Raw genomic sequence first — 9191 nt, 5'->3', positions numbered from 1 at the left:
ACCCCAATCCCACACGCTCCAGCGTCCCGGCAGCCTGAGGTGGCGCCGCGGCCCGGCAGGCCCAGGGCGCCTTCCCACTTCCGGCTTCCACTCAGCGCCGTGGGGTTTCAGCACCTGCCCGGAGGCCCTGGGAGAAGCACGTGCCTCTTTTCGAAGCCTCGTTCCCCCGGCGGTAACTCTGGCCGGGCCTCGGTGTGCCTGGCCGCCAGTCCCCTCCCGCCTTAGTATCCAGGTGCCGAAGCTTCTAGACACCCCCGAGGGGCCGGCCCACGGGGTCGCATCTGCCCTTCCCGCCCGCAGCCACGACCTAAAGTGTGAAGCTCTGACACGTCCCAGGCCGAGTGGGGTCAAATAACGACTGCGACGAAACTGAGGCCCAAGGATCTGGGTACCTTGCTCCGGAGGCCACACAGTTGTCGCAACGAGTGCAAAGCCGGGTCTCCTGGTTTCGTTCCATTTAGCAGCCAAGAGGACTGCTGGGCCCCACAGAGCTCGCCTCAGGGAGCCGCGGGCCTCGAGAGGCATTGGCAGCTGCTGCTTGAGCCAAAGCGGCCCTGGGGCCGCTACAGGCAGGGTCACTTGAGGGGAGCGCCCAAAAGACCCTGCAGCCCGGGTGCCCAGGCCAGTGCGGCGCAAGCTGGAAGCCTCCTCGTCTTGGCCGCCCGCCAGCTCTCCCCGGCACGTGCGGGGTCCGCACCAGAGGTGCCACGGGGCACCCCAGCAGGTCAGGCTTGGCCCCTCATTTCACCCAAGGCGCCGCCTAAGGGAGACCCTGCGCGGGCGCGGGCCGGCCCTGCCTTCAGGCCCGGCGCGCCAGGGCGGCGCCGCTGGGCCAAGTGCGGAGGGGCCGGGGGTGCGCCCCCTGTGGGCCTCTGCTGAGTCGGGGAAGATGGTTTGTTGGCGTGGGAAGGGCGCGCCCGAGCGTGGCCTACCGAATCCGGAGGGAGGACGCGGCCGAAAAAGCTTTCCTACAGCCGGGCTCGCAGCCCTGCGACCCCGCCGGGCGCGGGGCGCGGGGCGCGGGAGGGGTCATTCTCCGAATCCCGCCTCACGGTGTGTTCTGAGATCTCACACGGAATTTTTAAAAAACAGGGGATGCTGGTCACTTCGCAGGAAACTTTTCGTTGTTTCCTTGTTTCCTTCCCGCCCGTGGGCAAGTTGAGCAGATTCATGGCCCTACACCCAGGAGGTTTCAGGCCAGAGTCTGGACAGTTCCAGGCTCTGCATTTTCTGGGGGAGGATTTTCCCCCACCCCCGTCTTCCCTCAGAGGGAGATAGAACTGTCCTTCCTGACCCCCCAGATGCAAGCCAGGCGTCTTCTTCTCCTGCCAAAGGGAAACGCGTCCTTGTCGACTTTTCCAGGTTATGAGTTTGTATGTTTTAAAAGAACTTTACAATACGAAGAAAGGTAATTTGGCTACTTCTGGCAGGAGCTGAGGGCTTAGAGGGACATATTAGCACGTGGAAGGAATGACTCTGATTCCCCAGCCGCGGTGAAGCCACCCGGGACAGCTCAGCAGCAAGGAAGGTTGTCTACTGCCAACATGCAGGACACGGATCGGTTTTTTGTCGTTTTGCTTTCTTTTCCTTTTTGGCTCAGCTCTGAGAGCATTACAGAGCTATCCTTTCCCGCCTCCCGACCCTCTTCCCCTCCCCCTCTTCTTTCTGGTGCAGGCAATTAGGGTGAAGAAATCAGTGCCAGGCTCCTGCCTCTGAAGAGAAAGGAATTGCTTCGGGAATTGAGTCCTGACACCTGTCTCTGTCCTGGATGGCGAGGGGGGATGCGGGGTCAAAACGCCTGGGGGAAGAGGCCAGGCTGACACGGAGGGGTGTGGTGGGGGTGGGGGAGACACTCCCTAAGCGAAAGTTTCTGGGGGCTCCTCTTGCTAGGTCCTCCCGCCTCATCCTTTGGCCTCCAGCTTCACGCAGGTCATTAACACGCGGGTTATTAACACCGAGTTTCCCTCGCTTTTAGCCCCCGGAGACCAAGACCTGAGGCTGGAAACAGAAGAGCAACACTGACGAGCCGTTCATTAATTTGCATTTATTTTCGGGAATTAATGTAGATAAAGAGGAGGAGGGGGACTGCCTTACATTTCAACAAGTAATTTGTGATCTTCACATCAGACAAATCAAATTTACAAATTACTTTCCCACCTACTGGACGAAGCGGCCAAAGCCAAAATTGATACACAGGCGCGCGGGCTCTCCGCAGATTTCGGAGAACGAAGGTGCACTAAAAACTCACTAGACAAAACAAGGGTGTTGAAAGAGAGAAGCCGACAGAGGAGTTGGAACTGGGTTTGGGGCCTGGGTTTGTCTGTTTTTCCCTAATGCTGTACTTTTACGGATTTTGTTTTGTTTTGTTTTTTGTTCCCTGGTTTTGGTTTTCTTGTTTTAGGTTTGTAAACTGGAATTGCGACCCTGTGCTTAGACCGGGTGAGGGGGTCAGCCCTGCGCCCCTGCCCAGCCCCCACCTCTGTACCCCAACTTGTCTGTTTCCTCCACACTTCTGATACCCCGTGCCCAGCTTCCTAAAACCAAGCGGTTCTCTTCAATAAATACACAGAGGGAGAAGATGTGAAGAGGGCAGGGCAGCTTTGCAACAACCGAAAAAGAAAAAGCGCCATTGATTGAGGAAGAGCTGAAGGGGAACGGACAGAGGGAAAATATTTTTTGCTTTTGTTTTTTATATATGTGTGTATATATATGTATATATATATATATGTGCTGTATATATCTTAAAGTTCTGTTTCCTGGGTGCTAAGACAAGATATGTTCAGTTCAACCAACCAACAGCAACTAAAAAGTTTTAAGTGGTCCCTGGAACGGACCTGACTATGTACAGCATTCCCGCCGAGGCGGAAGCTTGAACCAGTCCAGCGCAGGGCGGGGCGGGATGCGGCTCTGTGCGCGGAAGGCTGGGGGCGCGCTCCTCCAGCGGGCCTAGCCCTGGCGCGCCCCAGCGCACTCAGCTGGGGCGGAAGAAACGCCGAGAGGCTCTGGCCTGCAGGCGTGGAGCAAAATCGAGGGCAGCTGAAGGGGCGGCAGTCTGCGCGGGAGGAACTCTTAGTGGTTTTGATTTGGAGTAGTGTGTGGGTGCTCCAATGGGCAGAAACACGCCAGTTAGTGACTCCAGCGTCCAGAAAGAATAAATTAGTATTGGGCTCAAACAGCGGATCAGAGCGAAGAGCCTCCGAAGGCTGCAAGTGCTTAATAGCTGTCCAGAAAGATTGGAAGGGGAGACTTAGGAGTTTAGTAGGGGCTGAAGGGGGGAGAGAATACATCTCTCCTGTATAGAATGTGTAGGCCAAGCCAAAGCACCGGTCCCCCCATCCAAGGGGTAGGGCGGGTTTGCACATCCCCCCAAGCAAGTGGCACAAAAATGGGGGCGGCAGTGCAGGCAATGGACATCTTTTGGGGGGTGAAAATTCAGTTTTGGGGAAGTCGAGGCAAAGGCGGGCGGTGCAGCAGCAGCAACAGGATGGGGACCACGGAGGGCGCAGGTAGTTGCGTTTCTTCTCCTCTCTCATTCCTGGGCTCACAAGACCTGGAACCGCCATGAGGCTTGGTCCTTATAGTCCAGACAGTCGGGAGAGTTGAAGTTGAGTTTCCAGGCGGAGGAAGCAGCAGCGGCGCCAGGCTCCTTGTAATCCAAGCAGTCGGCAGAATTGAAGGCAAGCCCGGAGCCACCGTAGCCTTGGTGGTGGTGGTGGTGATGGTGGTGATGGTGGCCTGAGGATTGACTCAACGGGTGGTGCGCATGTGGGTGGTGGTGATGGTGGCCCGCCATGGAGGAGGGTGCCATGGGGCTGAGCTGGTGCGGGTGGTGATGTGAGTGCATGGGCGCTAGGTATGAGCCGCAGTCCACGCCGCCAAAGTAGGAAGAGGAGGGCGTAGGGTAGCCTTGGCCGTAGCTGCCGCCCTGGCCGTAAGACATGGGGTAAGAGGCTGCTGCGGTGGCGGCGCCTGCAGCTACCGAGCGCTGCATACACGAGGCGTTGCTAGGCGCGGCTAGTGGCTCCGGCACTGACACGGACGCGGGCGCTGAGCCTGGCGAGATGGAGGCCGGGCTCCAAATAGATGAAGCAGCCGGTGTACTCAGTGACGACGCGGCGGCCACCGGATTCCCACCTAGTCCCGCAGCCGCTGCAGCCGCTGGGTTGGCGGAAGAGCTGGACGCTGAGCTAGACGACGAGGCAGAGCTGGACACAGCTGGCGGCGTGAACTGGCCACTGCTTTCGGAGCCCGAGCTCTCCCGTACTGGAGAGGACTTCTTCTTGGCTGGGCGGCTCTTGGTTCCACTCCCGCTCTGCTGCTGCTGGCGGCATTTGGCGCGGCGGTTCTTGAACCAGACCTGCCGTGGGCCAGATGGGAAGAGAGTGGGTCAAGGGGAACTAGGGGAGCTTGTTGCTCCCCCGCCCCTTGAACCCAACTCCCCGCCCAGAATATCGCAACCCTTTCCCACCGAGGCCTCCGCCCCTTCCTGTCTCTGGCCTGGCCAGACCCTGCCCCCTACCTCGGTTCCCAGCTCCTCCACCCTCCCCCATCCTTCTGCTCAAAGCCCCTCCTCAGCTGGCTCCAGAGCAGGGATGTGCACCTCCCCACCTCTACCGCAACTCTGCCCTAGGGCGGAATATTTCAGTCTGTCGAGCCAGAAGTTCTGCCATCTCTAAATTGCTGCTGTTGACTGCTTCCCTGTATGTTTGGAGGCCCCGTGTGTGTTTGGAGGCCCAGTTTTCTACTAACAGAACTCAGGCAACAGCGGAGAGGTACAGAGCCGAAGAGTGTGTAACAGTCACCAAGTCTAGGGCCAGACCGTTTCACTGAGCAGCTCTTGGAGGCCAGAACTGGGCAGGGCGAATATTTGGGTGGGGGTAGGAGCAAGGCCAGAGGCTAACTTGAGGGACTCGGGAAGGAAGCCTGGGTGAGATTTCGTTGGACTCTTGGCTCCAGGTGGGGAACCACATGGAATGGTTACTCTTCTGGGAGAGCCCCAGCACATGGCATTGCATTCCTCGTCCCCCTTCTCAAGCCTTCCAGTAAAGTAGGCGAAACAAATGGCTCTTGAGGAGAGTTCTGAGTTAGAATCCGAACATTATCATCGGAACCCTTTCATCTCAAAAACAGAAATAAGAAAGCCGGCAGCAGGATTTTGCACTTGGCATCCTCTGTAAGCAGAGGAAGCGTCTAATGAGACCCAGGCAGAGCACCAGGCTCCGGCCAATCTCCGCTCTTCCATTTCTAGGATTCCCAGGGTGGAAGACAAGGGCAGAGGCAGAATTCAGGCCTCTGAGGGAAACTGCCAAGTCCTGGGGCAGGCAAAGAAGCAGGGGCAAGTGTCAGGCCTGCAGGGCGCTTTACATTCGGGAGCCTCCCTAGTCCTCCCGCAATTCTAAAAAGTACTTTCGATACCGATACCAAAGGCGCTCTAGGGCTAAGGGCGGAATCCAGGGCTCTAAGCCATTTTCTTTAACTTTTGCCCCCTTTCCTGGCTGGGGCCCAGCGCTAGGGGGAGTCCGAGAGGGGCTGCCCAGTCTGTAAGCCCATCCCCAGAGGACGGTCTCTTCAAGAACCTCAAGAGCCTTCCCAGACCTTCCCCGAGCAGTCTCAGCTCCCCTACCCAGACCCTGGAGCCCGGGGAGTGCGCACCTGGACTCTGGACTCTGGCAGGTTGATCTTGAGCGCCACCTCCTCCCGCATGAAGATGTCAGGGTAGCGAGTCTTGGCGAAGAGTGCCTCGAGCACGTCCAGCTGTGAACGCGTGAAGGTGGTGCGCTCCCGCCGCTGTTTCCGTGGAGTGGCTGCGGGGACACGCGGGGGCGCCGCGGGTCATTGGTGGCCACGCGGACCAGCGATAGAGGACTTGGGCAGGCCCCTGGCAGGCCCAGAGCTCGGCCTTCACAAGAGAAAGCCGAACTGGGAATAAAAGACACTCCCTCGGGCGGCCGAGCCTGAGAGGCCACAGGTGGGAGAAAATGCAGATGTGCGACTAGAAGCCAGTGTCTCCAAGATTCAAGGGCTGCCCCTCTTTATGCCTCTCAGAGGTTAAAAAAGTAAGAAAAGTCTACAGTCTCCCTTCTTCAACATTCCCCCCTCCCCTGCACACACACACACACACACTCTCTCTCTCTCTCTCTCTCTGTCTCTCTCTGTCTGTCTCTGGCTGGGGAACAGGGAGTGGGGAAGAGGTAGGCAGAAACACGACCTGAAAAACACTTTCGGAGAAAACAAATGGGGTAAAGGAGCCAGAGCTAACTAACCCCGGGTTTGGCTCAGGTCGTCCTCTACAGCAGCGCAAAAATGGACGCAGGACATCGGTTTAGAGGACAATTTAATTAGGGAGGAAGAATACTCCTTCAGTCCAGCCTGCCGCTTCACATAAGGAAAGTTTGGCTCTTTCTGTCAGAGCCTAAGGAGTGTCCAGACTACACATTCCATGTTGGGGGAAAAGGAAAAACACTAGCTGCCCCTGGGTAGCGAATCCGCAGGTAAATGAGCTCTGCGCTGGTGGTGGGACCACAACAGGAGAAAGGTTGCTGGTGACCCGGCCAGGAAGGCGTACATTGCGCGTTTTCTCAGCCCTGCCCACCTCACACGCCCACGACTCTGCCCCGTGCGCCGGCAGTGGGCCCTGTATTGTAAACAGGCAGTGGGCCCTGTATTGCAGCCGACTCCCTGGGTCTGCTCGGCAACAAAGCTTGCACTCAAACCCAACAGTCTGGGGGGCCCCAACATTGGAGAGGCTGAGGCAGGGTCGGGAGGGCTGGTGCTCACCCGGATAGCCCACGGATGGGTGCAGGAGGTCCATGGCGGGCCCGGCCAGGCCCAGCCCGTTCATGCCGTATGGGGGTTGTTTGAGGTAAGACATCATGCTAACAGCTGGGTGGAGGCGCCCCGACGGATCCAGGGGACCAGGGGCCAGAAGCGGTGCAGGGCTCCCACCGCAGTCCTTCAGGGTCTGATGCGTCTGGGGGCCTGGCCTATGAAGATACGAGACACACGGAAACCATCAATCGGAGCCACTTGGCTGCCAAGTCTTGCCCCGGGATAGACAGGGAAGGCAGGTTACAGAACTGCGCAGGGTGGTCAACTGGAATCCACAAGGCCTTAGCCCAGAAACCACAGTTGCTTTGAAAAGTAAAGTTCTCTGGGTCGTCTGGCTCGAGGGTTGGAATGAGCCAAAGACACTGGTAGGGAGTCCATAGGAGTAAGGAGAAGTCAAAAGCCGGGCCAGGATGGGGAGGTCAGAGCAAGAACCGCGGAGTATGCAAGCTCCCAAGTCCAGGCAAAATTCTGAATCCGGCAGAAGCCAGCTTCATGTTGCACAAGCAAACGTTCACTTGGTGCCCGGACGGCAGGCCTCCCGGAGCATGAGGGGTTGTTTCATTTTGTTTCAAGTGTTTTTGAAAAGGTAGAGACTACAAAGGGCCAAGGTGAGGCAATGTGGAGGGCTAACTGCACCTCAACCTCTTGTCCACTTAGGACACTTAGTTCCTTCAAAGGTCTCCAGGGCTGCGCCCCTGCCCCAGAGTCCGCAATCACCATTCCAGCTGACCTCTCTGTGCCCAGCCACTGAAAGATCGCTGAGGCGGAATCCCACCACACCTCAACCACAGTAACCGGCCCAGGCCTCGCAGAGGGCCAGAGGACGCGGAAGAGGCCACTGTAGAGGGGGGCGACCCCAAGACGTGGCCTGAGGTCGGGAGCGCCTCAGCTGCGGCCGGCGTCCTTCGTTGCCAGCGCGCACCCGGCCTTCTCTGTCCAGTCTGGGCTGCGGACCACAGGGTCCCAGCAGGGGGTGAAGGGTGACTGACCTAGCACCTCAAAGGGTCTCGGGGATTTGCGAAGCCAGAGGGCAGCAAGTCCCGTGCTGTCATCCTTGTAGCTGAACCCGCGGCCCCAGGACACGGTCGAGAACAGAGAACTAGGCCTCAGCGGCATAGCCCACGCAGACCCGAGCTGGGAGGTCGAAGCCTCGCCCCCGCCGCTGCCGGGAACCCGGGGCGGCACGCTCAGGGGTCAGGGAGGGGCGCTGGAAACTGGGCCTGGGGCCCTGGGGGGCCATTGCTACACCCCGCTTAGCGGGATCGCTGTGAAGCAGGCCAGGGACTCGAGCTAGGACGTTCAGGGAGAGAAGTTAGAGCTAAAGAAGCTCCCCCCTGCCCCGTTCCCACCCCGGTCTTCTGGGATCCAAGACCTGGGCTGAGGGAGTCCAGCTTGTAGGAAGGGGACGAGAAGAGAAGAAGCCAGGGCTCTAGGGCCGAAGGAAAATGGGACTCAAAGCTGCGACGGCTTTGCGAAGCTGCAGCGTGAGTTTTCAAAGACTTTCTCCAAACTTAGCACTTCAGCTTGGTTACTTCGGAGGAGGCGGGGGGAGGGGGCGGCGGGCCACGACAGTGCCCCGGGGTCCTCGGCTCACCAAGAGGGGAGCCAGGCCGCTCCCCCAGCCCCGCCCACCTGCTGGTGACCGGGGAAGTGGGGATCCATTTGAGGAGGGGGAGGTAAGGGTAACCAACGCGCTCCCGGAGTCCGGGGTGGTCCCGCGGCTTTCTCCTTACCTGCCCTCAGCTGCCGGGGACGTTCACCATCTACCTGGATCTCTCACAGAGACCCGCCGGGCAGCCAACCTGCAAAACAGAGCGGCACAGGAATTACCCCGGCGGCTGGTCTAGGACCCCAGGTTTCTTTCTTTTCCCAACTTCCTTCCTCCCGCCTCTATCTTTTTTTTCAGTGGCTTTGTGCGTGTCCCTCTGGGTTTCACTTTATTGCACAGACACTTTGTTTGCTAAGCCCCACACGTTCTCAGGACATTGCCTCGCTCGGGATCGCGCCGAGGGGCCGCAAGGGGGGGAATTCGAGGGCAGAGTTGGGAGGTGGCTCGGCGTTACCGCGGCACTCCCGGTGCAACGTGGAGGCAGTGGGGACTGGGAAGTCCTGCAGAGTCACTTTGCAAACTAAATAAATCAAGCGATTTACCTTGTCGGAGTGGCTTGTCTTGCTCGGTTGTTTAGGTGATTGGAAATGTAGCCTGATGAAGATTGATCACCTTTCTACTGCCCTCCCCGGGTATGTGAACGCGAGGCGAGTGCGTAACGGGGCTAGGCTGCCAATCGGGGTCCCCGCGCGGGCTGAGTGACAGGGAGCCGGGCAATGGCAGCGCGAGCCGGGGGTTACCTCCGCGCGCCCCC

The 9191-nt window shown here is 58.8% G+C and overlaps 1 protein-coding gene across 2 annotated transcripts; it reads right to left on the bottom strand.

Annotated features, from left to right (window-relative positions):
• Positions 1–2024: 2024 nt before the first annotated feature.
• OTX1 (orthodenticle homeobox 1) lies at positions 2025–9075 on the bottom strand. 2 transcript variants are annotated; one of them, XM_011956830.1, is made up of 5 exons: positions 8980–9075; positions 8562–8630; positions 6778–6983; positions 5653–5919; positions 2025–4357 (listed from the first exon to the last, which is right to left on the bottom strand). In XM_011956830.1, exons 4-5 carry the CDS (start codon positions 5701–5703, stop codon positions 3542–3544), a joined length of 867 nt encoding a protein of 288 aa, XP_011812220.1. In that variant the 5' UTR covers positions 5704–5919; positions 6778–6983; positions 8562–8630; positions 8980–9075; the 3' UTR covers positions 2025–3541. The 2 variants fall into 2 exon arrangements, with proteins under 2 accessions (XP_011812220.1, XP_011812219.1); XM_011956829.1 differs by having other exon boundaries at positions 5653–5804.
• Between the last annotated feature and the right edge of the window lie 116 nt (positions 9076–9191).

The sequence above is a fragment of the Colobus angolensis genome, unplaced genomic scaffold (assembly GCF_000951035.1).
Source record: "Colobus angolensis palliatus isolate OR3802 unplaced genomic scaffold, Cang.pa_1.0 Scaffold425, whole genome shotgun sequence".
In the NCBI taxonomy this organism is placed as follows: domain Eukaryota; kingdom Metazoa; phylum Chordata; class Mammalia; order Primates; family Cercopithecidae; genus Colobus; species Colobus angolensis.
The sequence above is the reverse complement of the archived record's forward strand: the minus strand, read 5'-3'. Positions and strand labels throughout refer to the sequence as shown.